The sequence below is a fragment of the Labrus mixtus genome, chromosome 10 (assembly GCF_963584025.1).
Source record: "Labrus mixtus chromosome 10, fLabMix1.1, whole genome shotgun sequence".
Taxonomy (NCBI): domain Eukaryota; kingdom Metazoa; phylum Chordata; class Actinopteri; order Labriformes; family Labridae; genus Labrus; species Labrus mixtus.
The window spans coordinates 4,994,489-5,013,754 of record NC_083621.1 but is presented as its reverse complement, the minus strand read 5'-3'; the positions used below and the strand labels follow the sequence as shown (position 1 = coordinate 5,013,754).

The 19,266-nt window shown below is 37.8% G+C and overlaps 2 protein-coding genes across 2 annotated transcripts; one reads left to right on the top strand and one right to left on the bottom strand.

Annotated features, from left to right (window-relative positions):
* Positions 1 to 4,023: 4,023 nt before the first annotated feature.
* bbs12 (Bardet-Biedl syndrome 12) lies at positions 4,024 to 6,076 on the bottom strand. Its single transcript, XM_061047672.1, has one exon. The coding sequence runs from the start codon at positions 6,029 to 6,031 to the stop codon at positions 4,133 to 4,135; it is 1,899 nt and encodes a 632-aa protein (XP_060903655.1). The 5' UTR covers positions 6,032 to 6,076; the 3' UTR covers positions 4,024 to 4,132.
* Positions 6,077 to 7,701: 1,625 nt separating this feature from the next.
* Positions 7,702 to 12,531, top strand: cetn4 (centrin 4). Its single transcript, XM_061047670.1, has 5 exons — positions 7,702 to 7,794; positions 8,038 to 8,193; positions 8,272 to 8,400; positions 11,474 to 11,611; positions 12,256 to 12,531. The coding sequence occupies exons 1-5, from the start codon at positions 7,792 to 7,794 to the stop codon at positions 12,343 to 12,345; spliced, it is 516 nt and encodes a 171-aa protein (XP_060903653.1). The 5' UTR covers positions 7,702 to 7,791; the 3' UTR covers positions 12,346 to 12,531.
* Positions 12,532 to 19,266: the final 6,735 nt, after the last annotated feature.

The window sequence follows — 19,266 nt, the reverse complement described above, 5'->3', positions numbered from 1 at the left end:
CAGGGCCGTTTATAGGTCAAAGAAACAACAATGTGAAGTAGGCCAGTATAAACTCAGATGAAAAGCCTTCTGAGTCTGCTGAGGGAAGAATCTGTGATTAGTCAGTTTTCAATTTAAAGGTCATCATTTGGCAAACACTGGTCTGGAAATCTGGCTAGAGGTGACCACATCTGAAACGAAAGTCAGCTGTGCTCTCGTTTGACGTCATCATGGTGACCCCACTGAGACTGGTTGGTGAAACATCTGACATCCAACCATGCAGTGACTAACACTGTGGACCTGAATAGTTGGAAGGCTTGTGGTCCAAATACACTGCAAAAAAACAAAAGTCATGATAATGTAAAATTCAATATTATACGTTTATGTCACCTCAAATAATTGAAAGTTTTCCAGCTTTGAGAAGTGATTCATATTCACTTAAAAATTTGCGAGCTCTATTTTCGATTGAGAGGAGGATTTCTCGGGGATGTGGATGGAGATGGAGGTGTATCTGTGCTGGGCAGTGAGTCTGAACGTGCTCTTTTGTAATCTGGAGAGTGGCTGGATTTCCCGTTTTTTCTTGGTGAGTGAAGATGCCGTTCTCATGATGCCGAGTCTTTTGGAACAGTGGTTGAAAAAGTCGTTGAGGTCCGCAAAACAATCCTCCATGAGGGTCCAGGTCGATTGAAATTGTATTCCGATTTTAGAAAAAGAAAAAGGAAATGGAGTTTAGTTGCTTTCCTTGCCCATGGCTCTCACACACCCCTGAGACCGGGGCACTTCTGTTTTTCTTTCAGGTTGCTGCACCCACTCTTTTAAGACATTTATGTGTAGTACCCTACTGGAGCGTGAGTGCCCTGGTGTTGATACCTGGTATGTAGTTGGCCCAAGTTTCTTTAGGATTTGGAACAGTCATTTGCCATTTAGCCAACAGTTTGTTGTCATCACCAGGTAGGAGCACCAGAACTTTCTGTCCTGCGTCGAAGGATCTCTGCCTGGCTGACTTGTCGTACCAGGACTTCTGTTGCTGCTGGGCGTCCGCCATGTGCGATTGGGCCAGCTCACCCATTTTCTCCAGCCTCTCAACAGTGCCAACGGCCCCCGAACTTCATGTCCATACAAAAGTTCAAAAGGAAAGAAACCAGTGGAGGATTGGATACTTCTCTGTATGCAAAGAGGTGGTAGGGCAGCCATTGATCCCAGTCTGTACCAGTGTTGTTTACCAACTTCCGGAGCATCTGTTTCAGGGTCTGGTTACAGCGCTCTGTCAGCTCATCCGTTTGAGGAACATATGGTGTAGTCCTGAGGCTCCTGATACCCAGTAACTGGTACACCTGTTTCAGCAGAGTAGACAAAGTTAGTTCCCTGATCAGTTAATATTTCACAAGGGAAGCCCACCCTTGAAAAGAACTGTACCAAACAGAAAGCATGGATGGATTTTAGTGGAAAGACTTCTGGATACTTGGTAGCAAAGTCTGTTATAACCAGCATATAATGGTTTGCTGCTTGACCAACAATGTCCATCCCAAGGTGCTCAAATGGGGTGCAAATAATGGGTAGTGGTTAAAATTTCATTTTAATTATTTTTATTTGAACATATTTTCAGATTTGATAATTTCAGTGATTTTTAAATGTTCTATTTTTATGTTTCTTTTCTTTCCTCTGTCATGATGCTTTTGTCTCGTGTGAAGCACTTTGAATTGCCTTGTTGTTGAAATGTGCTATAGAAATAAACTTACACCTGCAGATGGCTAAAGTGAGTAATTAGTGATAACCAACATTACCTTATCTTACAATGATCTACAAAATTAATAGTACAATAGTATATAAAAACAGAATTTCTGAATTTCCCCCTGGGATTAATAAAGTTTATTTGATTCTGATTCTGAAATCATGAAACAAGATTTATGTTTGCAAGTGATTTCTTTCTAAAAATAAACTCATGCGACACATTTTGGTGTGAGTTGCATCACAGGAGTTTCGGCCCCATGACTTCCTTTATAGACCTGATACAAGCTATAGTTCCACAGGTAGCAGTATGCAGAGTAGCTCAGTAAAGCCTTGAATACATTTTCAATTTTATGGCTGCCAGTATAACTCAAAAACGTTTTTTCAACCGTCAAACAATAACTATAAAATAAAATAATTCTATATATGACAGGGTTTATGGTAGCATGTAAATGTAATGAATGAATCGTGAAAGTTAAAACTCTGACTTGGAAAAAGTTGCTGAATTAACGATTCTCTTAGTGTAGACGAAGCGTTGGGCTTAAACATGAACTCAGCCTGAACTGCGAGATGTTTCAATTATGCCTTTCCAATTTCCTTCTCTATGTTGTGATTGTTCTGTCATACTCCACCCTCTCACCGCCGCCGACTGATGACTGTGTCAAGGTTGTTATTGCTCCACTGTAAAGCTTTTTTATTTCACCGAGTTATTTTTAGAAAACGACAAGAATCTCTCTCTCTGATCAAAAGAGGAAATGGAAGGTCTCACATGTGACACCTCTGAAAAACAAAAAAAGTGCAACACATAGGAAAGAAGTCTAAAGATATCCAACCAAGAGTATGCTTTGTGAATTTATTTTCCAAGTTGTAGACATTTTTTCTTGATGTTTCCAGAATTCCATCACATTTAATTACTCCCACAAGTCACAGGTCTTAATGAGACTTAGAACCAAAACCATTTCCTGAGCCTGGAGGCTTTTTTCTTCTCCATCAACCGTTCCCATTGTGACACAGGAGGGAAGCCGTGTCCAATGTGAACTGTACATGGCCAAGCTGTAGACGCTTAATGAAGCATGGGGGAATACCATAAAAGAAGTGCATTACATAAAATCATATGGCATGTATACTTCTCCCATGATCCATTAGAGGAAGATGTAGTTGTGTTTTTTGGACAAACAACTAGTCCTGCCTGAACTGAGGAAGAAGACAAGGTGTGTAAAAGAATATGTTCCAGAAATATAACCACATGTTTTTTATTGTACTTTCTACAAATGTAAGGAACATATTAGGGGACGGGCCGTGAAAAATATGACAGAATAAAATTGTTCCCCTTATTTAAAAATGACCAAAGAGCCAAGTCAACATGTTGAGAAGTACAACATTCAGTATGAGTGCTAGGCATAACAAAACAATCAAGAGAGGACTTTCTTCATCCTTGGATTTTTAAAATACTCCTTTTTTTTCCACTTAAATTTTTCTTTACTTTTGTTGGAACATACAAAAAAGCATTATGCATGTTTCTGAATTGTTTCTACAGCAAGTTGTACAATTAGAGCAAGACAAGAAATAAATAAAACAAACATAGAACAGGTATAAAAATAAAAATAAAACAGCCATTGGTTACAGGAGTCCATTATTCGGAGCATATAGATTCAGAGTGTTTAAGTATATGTCAGTCCATCAGCATCAGTTTCTATTTATTGCCTTCTTAGTGGTTATCAATAATATCTTGACTAAGTATCTATCACGTTCAATCACAGAATAAAATACTCCTTTTTTAATTGGATTTTCTCTGCACTTGGCAAAACTGAAAGTTGTTTTCTCTTTTAACTCTGTAGGGTTTATTGTTCACTTTTGAAATGTGTCCTCTGAATGCAAAAAAAATAATATGGAATAAATCAAATCTTTCTCCTCTACAGAGCACTCATGATAAAACTTGACTTTATTCTCCAACTTCATACTTATTCCTGCAAAGAAAACTTTAAAAATCTGTCTTTTTTTGTTTGTTTTTTCCCTTCAGCTTTTCTGTGGATTGGTTTGCAGGCCCTTTTGCATCAACAAGTTCACAAATACAAGAAAATAAAACAGCTGTTGACTGTGCATCTTTTATTTCTTTCATACACTGCACTTCCTTTTGAGATATTTTTAATACCTGGAGGTCATGAAAGCAACAGTTAAAATGTGCAACAGCTTGGATTGAAGACACATTGTCTTATGTTGTTTTGTCTCCCCCAAGTGGTAGCAAATAGGCATAACAGTTTCACTAAAATATATTACATGATGGTGTTATTTTACTACAAACTGATGACGAGAAAATAACAAATATAAAAACTATTTATTGTAATTTCACTTTACCGGTCATAAAAATACAATTTATTTTTCTGTTCCAGGAACAAAATGTTTTCAATCAGATGTTTCCTGGAGGTCACAACAGCATCAGGTTTCCTTGCGCAGCCTCAGTTTTTAGGTCAATGCCTGTGACGACCTCAGCATCAGTCTGTAAGACCAGAAAAACCAGATCTGACGCTTTCCTCCATGCTTCCTGCTTCACACTCAGGTTATCAAAGACCTTTGTTGATGGTGCATCAGTGGATTTTACAGGAAAGGAAACGGCCCTACCCTCTTGTTCAGCTTCTAGGAAAACCTCTGAGAACATGGATGGAGCCCCTGGACTTTGGTTACAGTCCTGCAGTTGCCGGCTCACTGCAGTCCAGGCTTGGACTTTTGAGAACTTTCCAGTGTTAACCATTACAGTGGATAAGTAATCCATTAAACCATCCGCCATGAGATGCAACACCACACTCCTATAAGGGTTAGCTAATGCTAAGGAGTCCGTCTCTGCTCGCTTTTGAAGGTGTTGAATACAAAGCATTTCTGTCACCCCAGCACCGGGCAGGACGGCTTTTTCCTTCAGGGCTAAATGTAAACGATAAGCACACGCCCAGAACTGGTCCTCCAGGGCCTGAAGCTTCCCCTCTATGCAGCTGGTCAGAACCACTGTGACCAGTTTGCTGTTCACACCAGTGGAAACATTCACAGCTATCGACGGCTTCCTCTCGTAGCTGCTGAGATCCCTCCATACCTCTACCTTCACTCCAGCGCCAACACAGTGCTTACTCAACTGTGTGGCATACGTCACCGGAACAGCGCCCGATGCATCAGCGAGCGCCTTCAAAACGGAAACGTTTACTTTTTCCAGCGCGAGAATGTGACGTCTAGAACAGCGTTGAATCACTTTCTCGCTCACCAGCCCGCTAGCTAGTATCAGGTTCACTCCCAGGTTCAACAGAAGCGTCACAACCTTCTCCATCCAGTCTTCCTCTTTGCTTGAACTTGACAAAGAGGCCTCTTCACTCACACGCTGTATTCCTGTCGGCCTTTTAAAGCCAAGGTGGCTATAGTTAAACGATAAATCTCCGTTAATAAGAACGACCTGCAGAAGTCGGTCTTTTAAGCGATGTGCAAGTGAAGCCTGTTCGGCGGATAAGAGAAGGATGCAGCCCGGTGTAACGCACGCTTGCTCCTCTGGTAAACCAGGTAGCATACAGGTCATGACTTTAGTTATATCAAATGTGGGACAGCTGGTCTCTTGCTGAATGTTGTTTGACTGTGTTCTGCTGGCTTCAAATACTAAATTCATCGCATCCACACAACCATGACTCAATCTCTCAGATATATATTTAATGTCTGGAGGTTTAGGTTGACTATCTTCCGATTCCTTGGAGATATTTTCACACTTGGCCTCACTAAAGTGTCGGCTGAGCCTGATTTTCTTTTGTCCACAAGCATTTAGAGTCTTAAGAGCGTCTCTTGTTTTCTCCTTCGGTTCAGTCGATGCCTGTGAACCCTCCACAGTCGGTTTCTTTGACACTTGAAGTCCTAAATCCTGAGATGTTGCTGTGCTGCTCTGTGACTGTGCACGCTCAGTCGAAATGCTGAATCTCCTGCAAACATCGAAGCATACATCGAGCCCTTCAGACATCGCCGAGACGATGTGTGCAACAGGAATCCCTCTCTGAAGGCACTCCAGGGCAACACGACTCCACGCTCCGGCGAGGAACAGCAGGCATCCTGATCCTGTATGGTAGACCTTCTGGTGGGCTTGAACGGTCCGGTAGACCAGCTGACCCACCGCGCACGTCAGCTCCAGATTCTCAAGGATGCGAAAACACGTGCACACAAGAGCCGACTCTCCGCTCCTATCATCTTGGATAAACTTGTACTTCTTATACGGGCCCAAAGAGGAATGTGTGATCCCCGACAATGCTGAGAGCTTCTGCAGTCCAACATGTTGTCGACGGTTAATAATCGTACTTCCCAGCATTACTTGAGTTGTCTAAATTGTAAAAGGAAAGGGAAAGATTTACATTTGTTAAACTTTTATCGGAATCAGATTAGGGCTGGGCGATATGGACCAAAACTCATATCTTGATATTGGTTAGCTGAATGGCGATACTCGATATATATCCATATGTATTTTATTAACAGTGAAAACACATTAAAAACCTGTTTGTGTATTTAAAAATGAATATTATAAAATAAAAATGTTCCTTAAATACAATAAAAGAGAGAGAGAGGAGGAGCAGGGTGAAGAGGGACAGACAGTCACTCATCATCAGTGAGATGAGGTAAAGGTGACCTGGCACCTCTGTAACATTATTTTAATGCAACATAAACTATATCGATATTAACGATATTGTCTTACCCTATATCTTGTTTGAAAATATATCAATATATCTTAAAAACTTGATATATTTCCCAGCCCTAGAATCAGATATACTTTATTAATCTCCAGGTCAAAATGTTGTTGTTACAGTTGTTCTTACACACATATAGTAGTAGAAATACAGGAATATAAATATAAATATGAATAAAATAAGACATGAAAATAAGAGATAAAGCAATAAGCACTTTAACTTATGTCAATACTGTCCATTTACAACTCTGTTTTTGCACATTTACATTTAATCATCCATGTTCAAGACTAGAAGTAATGCTAAGTTAAATCCTGGTTGTATATATTCTCATTCTTAGTTTTGATATTTTTAGTGCTTATTTACTTTGTATTTAATATTATATTGTGTTTAAATTCGCTCATATTGTGTGTTTGATAACCTGCTGCTGTAACGCCACAATTTCCCAGTTTGGGATCAATAAAGTAATTATATTCTATTCTTTATAGTAGTAGAAATATAGGAATATACCAAGTACATGTTACTTAGTAAACACCAACAAATATTGGTTGTCAGTAATTCCCACAAACAGTTAATATTATTGCAAAGAAAATGACAAAGGTGTCAAGCTTAAATCATCCAAAGCTGCACACTGACATAATCCCTTCTGTTGAATTAATACTGTAGTTTTTGATATCTTATGTAGACAAGCTGGTATTTTAAATGGTGGTTTATCTGAGAGTTTAGTTGTATTAATTAGACTTCAGCAAGGATTTGAATTAAGGTCATGATAAATGTGTTACACAGTGTGGTAGAGTATTGCTTTATTTGTTTTAACCTGAGGGATGTTTATATTTATTCCACCACTGGTAACATAGTGGGACATCATTTTATTAACCTGTACAGCACAAAAACTTCACAATAATAAAAGTCAACCAGTTTGACATCAAGAGCATTAAAGGCTAAGCTAACGACGTTTTAACAAAGAAAAGCTGCAATTCTGTATTAAACCTGTAAATAACGAAGTTAAGGTTCACTTAAAATACAGGTGTGTCACAAAAGGAAATCCTGCACAACAAAATGTCCATGAATAAGGAGAAAAACAATACCTTATTTCACTTTAAAAATAGCAGTCTGCGATTTCCAACTACCCAAGCACGACTGTGAAGAAACGGCGCATGCGCAGTGTTTTCTGGTTGCTTGGTAACGAGAAACGAGTTCGATCATTGGCTTTCACGATTAAAACCCGCCCTTTTCACCTTCTAATTGGCTTATATCCCCGCATCACGGCGCTTTCATTGTTTCTATTGGCTGACTGAAATGTCACTCGAAGGGAAAAAAAAAAATTAGCTTTTTCTGTTTTGTTGACATCTGAGTACGCTAACAACCGTTAAAGTTTTGGTCTGTTTTAATGGTAAGCTTTCACTATTTTCTTTTTAAATGAATGCACAGTGTTTAGGAAGTTTTAGGATTTGTCGTGTAAAGATAAAAAAATAGTCGGATAATGCTTTTTTTTTTAAAAAGCTGGAAAGCGTGTTTCAACGTCTTGTGTAGCAGCATGTTAGCTCAAGTTAGCTAGCCTGCTCTGAAACCACGTTTAAATATTATTTACGGGTTTTTTTGCGTTGACAAACACTTCTTAATTGTGCTTTTTAAGGCCTCGGGTTATCGAAAAGCAGCTCCCTCAGCGGGCCAGAGGAAGAAGGCAGGTCTGAAGATCGACCTCACTGAGGAGCAGAAGCAGGAAATCAAGGAGGCTTTTGATCTGTTTGACACAGAGGGGTCTGGATCTATAGACGTGAAGGAGCTCAAGGTTTGTTTATGCTTCAGTATGCTGATGTTTGCAGATGATTCAGCAGTCTCCACAGATAACAGCGTTTCTGTTCTACAGGTTGCCATGAGAGCTCTCGGCTTTGAACCAAAGAAAGAAGAAATCAAGAAAATGATCTCAGACATCGATAAAGAAGGATCTGGAACAATTGACTTAAGTGCCTTTCTCAGTATGATGACACTGAAAATGGTGAGTGTGCTGCAGCTTTCTGACAAAACCGACACGCTTCTCAGAAAGTGAACTATTCTGCCCTACAAAGGCAAAAGACCTGAACTCGCCAGCGTGTAGAACTGAGAAAAATGACTTTAAAGTCTTTTTGTTGTCCAGCCAAATGAGTTGCTGGCAGAATATTGGAAATGTGGCAATTCTTTGTCTTTTTATGCAGGTTATTAATGTACAAAAAAAAAAAAAAAATCTTGAGCTTAAACATGACCTTTGACCCTTATTTGGAAGTTAAGGTACTCTGCCGTTGCATTGCCTGTACAATAATAAGAGGTCATGCCAAGGCAAAAGGCAGTAACTTCCATTTGTTAGCTCCCGTGGTTGCTGATCACTATATTAAATCAGTATATGATAATACTGATAACATAAACATGAAATCTAGTGATCATGGCACAATTAAGTGCTTGATGACAGATATTAAAACAAAGGCATATCACCTTAACTCCACTGCAGTGAAACAGTAACTTCACTTTGGTCCGCAGTAAAACAAAGGCAGAAGACCTTAACTCAGTTTGAGCATTCCTGAATGCTGCAGTACAAAGACAAAGACCCTGATGAGTGAAGTTACTGGACTCTGCCTTGGTTTCTCCAGGGCTTTTGGAAGTTAAGGCAAATACAACCTACTATTTTCTCAAAAAAACAACACAATTGACTCAAGATACTTGTCCACATGATAAAGCACATCTGTAATGTTCCAAAAATGACAAAAACTCATTTTTCGAAAAAAAGTTACTGCCTTTTGCCTTTGTAGGGCAGTATTGTCCCAGGAAACTTTTTAACAAATAATAATAAAAATAATTTTATTTCATTTTCATTTTACCTTTATTTATTCTCGAGAAATCATTGAGGGTAAGCACTCATTTACAATGACGTCGAGAGTACAATTAAAACGAATAAGAGACCAAAAAAAGACAAAATACATAGATGATAAGAGCAGAAGAATAAGCAGGTAACTACAGTTAATAACATTTACACTCATGAGTACAGTGAGCTGTGATCAAGTTTTTAAATTGACCCATGGTAACCATTGTATTGAGTTTGAATGTGTTTTGTGTTGTGTTCCAGGTGTGTGCAGCACAATAGGTGAAGGATGTTTTCCCAAAGTTTGTTTTTACTCGTGGAACCGTTAACATTAGCCAGTCACTTGATCGAGTCTGATACTGATTATCAGAAGAATAAAGAAGTGATGCATGCTGGTAGATTACCCACAAGTGATTTATAAATAAATATTTCTATAGCACCTTTTAAAAACACAGGTTTACAAAGTGCTTTGACAAACAGCAAAAACAAGAACAAACTAAACCAAACACAGAAGAACATAAACAACAGCAAGAACATAACAAATACAAAATACTAAAATTAAATACAATTCAACAGAAAAGAACCCATAGTGCACGATCCATTTTTGTTGCCAGTTACTATGAAAGCTGTGAAAAGTTTCTTTAAAATCCAAGCTAAGAAGTCATGTTTGAACAAGTACTAATAGCATGCAAAAAAAATCGCATCCCATTTTTAACAGTCACAGAAAAATAATTTATTTTTATTATTTATTTTTGTTATTAATAATAATAATAATAATAATGATAATTATATAATAATAATACATTTTATTTATAAGCACTTTTCAAAGACTCAAAGACACTGTACAATTATTAAAAAGCAGAAAGAACAGCACAGTAAGGACAGACTAACAGGCATGGCAACGTTACACACAAATCATAAAGATAACAACAATAAAGGTAAAACTAGATAGATAGATAGATAGATACTTTATTGATCCAGAGGGGAATTCAAAGCATCCAGTAGCAGGTTACAAAGACGTACATGATATGAAACATTTGTTACAAAGTAACCACAAAACTGACGCCCCCCCTCCCATACATATATATTAACCCGAAATGAAAACCCCTAGATGAATCAAACTTAAACTGTGCAATTAAAAAATAGACTTATACAAGAAATGTACATAACCCGTGCAGGGATAAAAATATATGTGTAATTTAAAGCAAGAACCTAAAAACAGTTGAGGGAAAAAAATCTGTAATTAGACCTGAATATAAAAAAATAAAAAAGTGTTGACCTTCTGAAGTTGTGTTGTTTATATATGTACAGCAATGTTTAAAAAGCAGTTAGTGCAAAATATGTAAACTGCAGAAAACAGAAAATACATCACAACCATACATTAAAAGCTTAGGGTGTAAAAGGTAGATAAACAGAGTATGTAATGCGGCGCAGATGGTCTAGCGGTTAAGTCAGCCTCTGAGTGGGCGGCCCATTGGATTGGACTTGGAAAATCTTTATTGTACCCGAGGGGCAAAGACATTAATACATAAAACATAACTAACATGGATATTATCAAGATGGACGTGAGTGAAATAAGAGACCAACAGTACATAGTAAAAGTGAACAGGCAGCTTATTTAAAAACTCAACTGCTGATGGGACAAAAGACCTCAAGTCATGTTCAAGTCCAACCTGTGGCTCCTTTCCCGCATATAAGTCCCCATTTCTTACTTTATCCACTTTCCTATTATGTTAAATAAATACACAAAAGTCCACAAAATAATCAAAACAAAAAGTTTATAATAATCCTGAAGTGAAGTGGGTCATTTGTCAGGATGTAACAATACACTTAACCCAGGAGGATGCGTATCACAGTTCTGAGTTAATGAGTACAGTTTTTTTAAATTTCTATAAAGACATCAGATTAAATCCACTTTATGAATAAATGTGATTATTTTATTTAAATTCTATGACAATACATATGCAAAATCCTTATTTTTCTATCTACTTATAATACTTTTTAATTCTAAGGTTGTATAGTAATTAAAAGTGACTATATCTAAGAAGAATACGTCTCTGAAACTTTAGTTTCAAATAAAATAATTCTACTCTGGAGACTTGTGTATGATGTTATATGCTTTCATCAAATCCATTAAAATTGTCATTGTTTGTGTTAATGTTTAATTCTGTTTCAAGTTATGGTAAAATCCCCTTTCGGTCATAATGAGATTGTCATGTTGTCCTTTTTTTTTTAACAGGGGGAAAAGGATTCCAAAGAAGAGATCTTGAAAGCTTTTCGGCTGTTTGATGACGACGGCACGGGAAAAATCTCGTTCAAAAATCTGAAGAGAGTGGCTAAAGAGCTGGGGGAAAGCCTGACGGATGAAGAACTACAGGTACAGGAGTGTTTGACGACACGCAGTGTTTCCTATCTGATGTTCTCAATATAGAAATGATTTATAGCAGTGGAGAAAGATACATCATAACCTGTTTTTCTGAGGAGGGGAGGGTGGACTTCCTGGGTTGTTTGTATTTCTCTAAATCTATCAAATCGTCTGAGGTGACACGGCAGTGATGATAGTGTTCTTTAAAATAATCAGTGGAGGGAACATTTGGGCATGATGAGGCGCCTCCTAAAGTTGAAATGTCGTCTGCTGTTGTGAGTAACCCAGAGGTTTTTATTTCATTAAAATAAGTACAGACAACACATGATACTCACCTTTCAGACGCTGGAATCAGACAATAAGGTGTCATTTTTTCTTTTTATTTCCACAAGAGTTGGATTGACAAGTACTCAAAAACACATTTTTATTTCTTCTAATAAACTGCTCTCCTCTCTCACCTTCTTGTTCCTCTTGCCGTGTGTTATCATGTCCTCACGTGTGGTTTTACAAACATCTCATGTTTGGTTATTTCAGAGGAACTTGGGCTCTGTGCGACAGATGTTATCTTCCACTCTCTGTATTGTAGTCATTAGCTTCAAGATGGATTTAGCTTGAATTCAATAAGCCGATTTGAACTTTTTCTTCTCCTTTTTTAGGAAATGATTGATGAGGCGGACCGAGATGGCGACGGTGAGGTGAGCGAGCAGGAGTTCTTGACGATAATGAAGAAGACCAAACTTTACTGAGCCTGTCGATTGTGCCTTCTTCTTCTTCTTCATCTTGGACCTTTTTTTTTTTAGATTGACTTTCCAGTGGACAATGTCTACAGTAGCATTTCTTCCACTTTGTGTGTAAATAACTTTTTAAAACATGCTGTTCATCTTTGCACAGATTTTTCTACACTGCAAGTCTAATAAATATATTTCAGCACAGTCGACTTGTCTGTTACTTCTACACATAGATGCAGTCCTCCTCTTGTGCTCAGAACCTGTTCATAAACACAACAAGGTGTTCTTCTGTAGAGATTGAACAGACGTGGGAAGAGAATGCTGTACATGCATGAAGAGATGGTGATTTACACCCCGTGTCCACTTAGTGTTTTTAAGTGCTGGGAGTGTCTGCATGAAGCGTTTGTGCGCTGAGAAGAAAAGCTCTGCATGTCCGTCCTGTCTCCATGACAACAGTCCGTTGACAACTGTCGCTGTATGACCGACACGGCTCTCTTACTTTTTACTGCATGTTTTATATTTGAGATCTTTTTTACCCGATCAGATTCAGAGCAAAGAGGATGTGGATACAAGACGGCTAAAGTAAACGGAGTATCAAACATTTGCAAAAGAGCGCCGGTGACTTCAACAGCCCCTTTCTGAAAAGTTGGAAATTTTTTAACTTGAGCGCTCAGAAGAAAAGACGCTGCGCTTTCTGCTGGGAACGCTCTCCACTGATTGAAAACAATTGAAAAAAGATGCTGGTGCTCAGAAAAAAAACGCTAGCTTGACACAGGGCCTTAAAAAACATTTGATTGAAGTGGTCTGTTGTTCAAAATGAAAATGCACTCGTGTCTGTTCGTTACAGCAGCTTGTTTTCTTTTAAAACACATAATTACAAAACACAAGTAAATCAATTCAAAGGAAAACATGCACATTTATTTATTTAAAAAAAACTTAAATAATACTTTTAAAACAAATCTTCAAGACAAGTATGAAATGGTAGAATAGTATTAATATCAGTATTAAATACAAATAACTAAAGGGAGTACATTACCAAATATTCTGCACAAAAACAATTCTACAAAAACGACCACAAATTAGACATTACTAACTCTTCACCAGCCGAACTTAAAACATGACAGTCTCATTAGTCATCATTAGTCTATTTGATCATTTTTCCAAAAGACGAGACATTTCATGAAACCACCGTGTGATGCTCAGTCTATCTGTGTTGTCGATGTTATTGTTCTTTTAACCTGCAACATGCAGAGCTCTACAAAGAGCCGTTCTCTGCGTTTCACATCCATCCAACCTTTAGGGTACACACCAAGAAGAGAAAACTTTCCTTCTACACTTACCTGCTTTACACGCCCGACTTCATCCCAAAATTCTTTCATTTTTGAACATTTCCATAAGCAATGGTAAAATGTACCGTTTGTCATCTTTTTGTTTTCTGCACCAGTTTGTCATTCTCTACAAAATAAAAGACCAAACTGAGGTTTAGTTCATCTGGAAATTCACAAGTTGAGATCAGAGGTGTCAAAAGTATTGACATTCATTACTCAGGTAGAAGTATAGATACTAGGGTTTAAAAAGACTTCTGTAGAAGTTGAAGTATCAACTCGAGCTTTTTACTCAAAGTGTAAAAGTACTGGTTTCAAAACTACTTCAAGTATAAAAGTAAAAGTAATGTAAGGGGACAAAAGCTTAGGCCGGAATGGTATATGTTTATACTTCTCATCCAACCACAGTCAAATTCACTCTCTTCGGATGGCACGATTTATCTGGATAGGTTTTTTTTTTTTTTTGTGTTTTTTTGAACGATGACAAGCCGGAATAAAAACAAGCCGAAATGAAATAGGAGTAACGAGGCTATTTTTAAAATGTATGGAGAAGAAGTAAAAAGTCGGCTGAAAAATAATTACTCCAGTAAAGTAGAGATACACAAAATTTCTACTTAAGTAAGGTAACGAAGTATTTGTACTTCTGGTTAGGAGACATTTCTAATATAATAAAAACAAAAAAAAAGATTCACAGATTTTCAAACAAAATAAAGATTTTAAAACCAGAGAGAAACTTGTTTTTTTTCCGTGATCTTTAATGTTTTTCTCGAGCTGTATACCTTGTGTTCTCAGTGCCAGCATTATCTTTAAATTGCAGACAGAAACACGGTGTGTCAAACAGTGAAAGTCATATGAGTAAGTTGTCCAGAATGATGAGACTGAAGATGAGAATGACAAGAGAGACGAGGCCAGTGACTCAAAGTCACTCTCACTGAACCAAACCATCGTCTGTATCAGAGGCTCTATCATTACCCACACATTAGAGGAAAGATGCTCCTGATTAAATGTAATGTGCAGCGGGTGTCTGAACCAAAACGCCGTACTATGTTCAAAGAAACAGGATATAGTAATGACGTGTTTTTCCGAGCCGTCAGACGGAGGCTTATTCTTTTCTCTTTTCGACGATGCTTGCAACCGGTTGTGAAAGTTCTGAAAAGCTTTTTTAGACTCGAAGGAACATCGGGCGGAAAATATGAAAAAAGTTTTGTCTCAAGAAGAAGAGGGATGTATTTTCTGAAGAATATTCCACTAATGAAATGATTGATGGTATAAAAACATCCAGACTTCACTTTAGATCCTTGTTGACGATTTATTTATTTTACCAGGTAGACGATGCTTACAGAACGTGTGACGCATGACATTATCCTGATTCAATCTCTAAGAATCGGGCTCTTTTATCACAAGAGACATACGAGAAAAACAACCCCAAAAACTAAAGGACAAAGATTTCAAAGTCAGTTTCAAATCAAATGTCAGAATAATTCAATTATCGATGAAGAGCCGCAGATAACAGCGCTTCAACATGGTCGTATATTTGAGCATTTTGTAGTTTATTTCATGTAAAAAGTGCGTACAGTCTCGACCTAGTTTTATATCAAATGATCAAGGAATCGATCTTTTGATTGATCTGTAAACTGGGACAGAACAAACACAATGATCCATGACCCTGTGACTTGATCAGCGAGCCAAGACGTTGAATTTAAAAAGGGTTCATTTGCCGAGCTGAAACTTTGAAATCGAAAAAGATGAGCCAAATGTGAAGTCCACTTCTGAATACTACCCCTCATGACTCAAATCTATCTCCACCTTCTTAGAGTTCAAAGTACAGGTGAGAGGTGAGAGAGACGGATGATGTCCTGATATTGTGGACCATTGTCTTCTTTTCAAACTGCTCTGGAGGGAGACTCATTTATTCAGCTTCTCAGCTCTTGAAGGTTTCAAAAAGGAAAAAAAAAAAAACGATGAAGCACTTGTTACTTAGCTACGTTACAGAGAGCTTCATAAAAGAGGGAAATGAATAAATCAAGACAAAGAAGATCAAATGGTCAAATACAGGATCTCAGAGGACGCAAAGACGAGAATACAAATATGATTTTTTTTTTTAAATGGCAACCAAAAACGATGTTGAACATATCCAGTAGCAAAAGCACCATCATTAAAACATTTGTTCCTACTAAATATTTGACATTTTGACCGTCATTTTAAGAGGAAAAATCAGCTTCTTATTATCTCCCTGTTAACACCTATTAAAGGCAGGGTTGGTCATTTCCTCCAGATCCACTTTTTAAAGATTTTGGTTGAAATTGTCTTTAGGTCCTGACAGAAATTAATAACTGATGTTCTCTGATAAAGGAAACAAAGAAAATCCATCATCTGTATCAGTTTGTAATCCTGTAAAAACTTAAACCAATGTCTGCTACGAGGTACCAATCTGATGAACCAATCAGACGCCTCCCTGTCTCCCTGCTCGCTCTCTACCTCTTAGCGTGCTCTAGCTCACACTCAGAGCGCGTCACCGATGACTTTAGGAGTTTATGTGAGTTTACTTACCGCTGAATGAGACATGAGACGACGTAGTTTCTACACAATGACAGAGATGAGCTGAGGTCCACTTCTGGAGAGACGGCGCTCGTTCATGTGAGTGAGGGGGCGTGGCATGCAGACGGTGCACTGAGGGAATGCTACTTTCAAAATCATGCTAGTTTTTGAAAATGACCAACCCTGCCTTTAATAATTACATGAAAGTTTCTTGCAGTGGGCACTTCCTCCCTGTTTCATCATCATTACAGCTGCTAACATTATAATACTGATCAGCCTATTATCATACTTAGCCGTTACTGCTAACGCTACTCATACTTTTACCATTCTTACCGACATTATAGCTAAAACTGTCTCATCCATTGTTGTTGCTCTGTTTGTCTCTATCCTTCTCGTTCTGTCTGCATCTCCCTCTATCTCCCTCTCCAAGCCCAACACAGCTTTTGAAGACGTTTGCTAAATGTTGCTGAGTGCTCATGATGGATTAACGTTGAGTCTTTATAGATGACATAACAAAGAGTAAGTACTTTTTGTAAAGTGTCTTGAGATAAACTTTGTTATGAATTTGCACTAAACAAATAAAGATTGATTGATTGTGAGATCTACCGGCTTCAAAAAATGTGTTGCACAAAAAAAACAACAATTTTGAGGGTCATCATTCAAAAATCTGAATTCTTTAAAGTCTTTCTATGTGATTCTTCACACTTAAATATAATATAAATCAAATATATCCTCTGAAAATAACTCTGTGAGTCATGACTGTCTACAATGGGTGTAACACCCGAGTCCCACTGTCTGTGATGTTTTCAGAGTTTTCAGAGTCCTATCTTCAGTTTGTTTACATCGTCGGGCCGGCCGGCTGACTCCTCCCCTCGTGTATAAAAGTTGTTTAATTGAGGAACTAGAGAAAAGAAGAATAACATACTGTACTCACTGCTTAACTGTGTTTCTAGATCACGCTCATTTCAGGTAAATTTACATGCAGTGTGAAGATACGAGCAGAATAAAGATCACTAGCATTAGCATGCTAACACAACAATGCACCGAATATAAAGCCTTTAAGAAGAAACTGCTTCTCTTTCAAAATCTTTATTTATTTTTTGTACAATAAAGCAAATTAGCTTCCCCGAGTACAGAAGCAACAACATGGAAGATGAATAAAGCAGAGTGTGCACAGAGCCGTCACTGTGGGAGAGTAGGTTGTTTGACGTTTGATTTAAGAACAAAAAACTTTCCGATAGGAGTTTGATGTTTTTCTTCAGCTGTAGTTTCATGGCCTTTAATATCTTCACGGCCCCTCAGCTGGCTGTTATTCCCCTCACTGTTGTGGTTTTAACAGCATTCTGCAGTCTGTGCAGCACTCCCACTGCTCTGCTGCTGCTGCTGCTCTCTTCCCATAAAATGATCAATTTCCAAAACAACACATGCGCTGCTGGTAAAAAGACGATTTTAGTATTAACCCTTAAAGGTCGAGGATGCGTCACAGTTGTGTAAGCACACTTTAGTTTCTCGAGCCCCCTTTTTCTGAGTAGGACTAAACTAATAACCATCACTGTGTCAGAAGAAGCAGAGCGGCTGCATCAGTGGTACGTCTGCTTTGATGCTCGTCTTTCTGTTACAGCTTTTAGATGCATAACATCTGGATCAAATAACAACCACAGGTAGAGGTTTTTATTCAAATATAAAACTTTAGTTTATGTTTAACTGTCTGACGAGGAAGCTGCTGTTTCTGTTGAGTAGTGTTGTGTTTTATTTAATCAGTAAATACTTAAAAATGTATTCTTCAAAGTCCTAGAAAAGGCAACAAAAACCAGTTAGCATGCTTTGTTAGCATCTCAACCTTGTTCACCTTTGTGACCACAGAGTCACTAATGAAGACTCTGTGCAGTCAGGTGGCCGAAGCAACAAATGTGTTTGTGTAATTTAGACGGTGAGCTGGAGCTCGCTTGTAATTTGTGGTAATTCAAAACTTTACATAATATTTGCTGCGTAGCCCTTTTTCTTTGTTTGTTGTTGCCATGGTATCCAAACGGGTAACAAGTTAAGTTAGATTTTGTTTCTAGTCTCAAATCGAAGTTTAAAATCATGACAACCCTGACGGAAGTTGACCTTTTTTCCTAATCACATGTTGTTGTTGTTTTTGTTCCTGCTCGTTGATATGCCTCACATTTTGATGCTCTACCTGTTTGGTGAGTTATGTTTCCACCCTGGAACCAATCAGCCTAGATCAGGTGTGTGTGTGTGTGTGTGTGTGTGTGTGGGGGGGGGGGGGGGGGTACTTAAGAAGTAGTGGCGCTACTTTTTAGCTGCTTCTGCTGAGTTGTCTCTGGAGATGATCCATCGCCAATAAAAGGAAGACTGCACTGCAAAAACTCAAATCTGAGACAGTGTATTTGTCTTGTTTAAAAAAAAAAAAATCTAATTTGACTTACAATCAGCCAAAAACACAAAAATGAAGGACGTAAATTAAGTAAGATGTTTCACCGGTTAAGTGTCTTTAATGAGACACACTTATTTCTGATATTTCAAGACACTGAAGTGACATTTTCTTACCCCATTGGCAATTTTTTAAAATCTATTACAAGTAATTTCTTTGGCTTTTAAATCTTGAAAATGTGGCTTATAAGAAATGTAAAGATATATTTGAGTAAAAATTAGACAATGCTCAGATCTGAGGTTTGTTTTGCATTGCAGTCTTTCTTTAATCAACAATGGAAACATCTCCAGAGTTAACAAGCTGTCGTCCCGTCCGCTTAATATTTCAGACACACACATATTGAGACACACACATCGTCATTTCAGATTTGAGTCGGTGGTGACTAGTCTCATCAAACTATCATATATGTACTCGGTAGAGATTCAAAAAGAAATAGGATTAGGTTTTTGATTCTACGACGGAGGATTAGGGCCAATTTCGAGATTAAAGTCGTAAATTAACGAGAATAAAGTCGTAAATTTACGATTTTAATCTCGAAACTTTAAAAAATATTTATATTTTAACGTGGCCCTAATCCTCCGTCGTATGATTCAGCCTTCACAACTGAGATGTTTTTATTTATCACCTGTCAAGATATGT

What these genes read in the sequence shown, in the direction of transcription:
- bbs12 (XM_061047672.1), bottom strand. Translation starts at nt 6,031, where the DNA reads ATGCTGGGAAGTACGATTATTAACCGTCGACAACATGTTGGACTGCAG.
- cetn4 (XM_061047670.1), top strand. An exon ending in TAGACGTGAAGGAGCTCAAG is followed by an intron (nt 8,194 to 8,271) that starts GTTTGTTTATGC and finishes TCTGTTCTACAG; the next exon opens with GTTGCCATGAGAGCTCTCGG. An exon ending in GTATGATGACACTGAAAATG is followed by an intron (nt 8,401 to 11,473) that starts GTGAGTGTGCTG and finishes TTTTTTTAACAG; the next exon opens with GGGGAAAAGGATTCCAAAGA.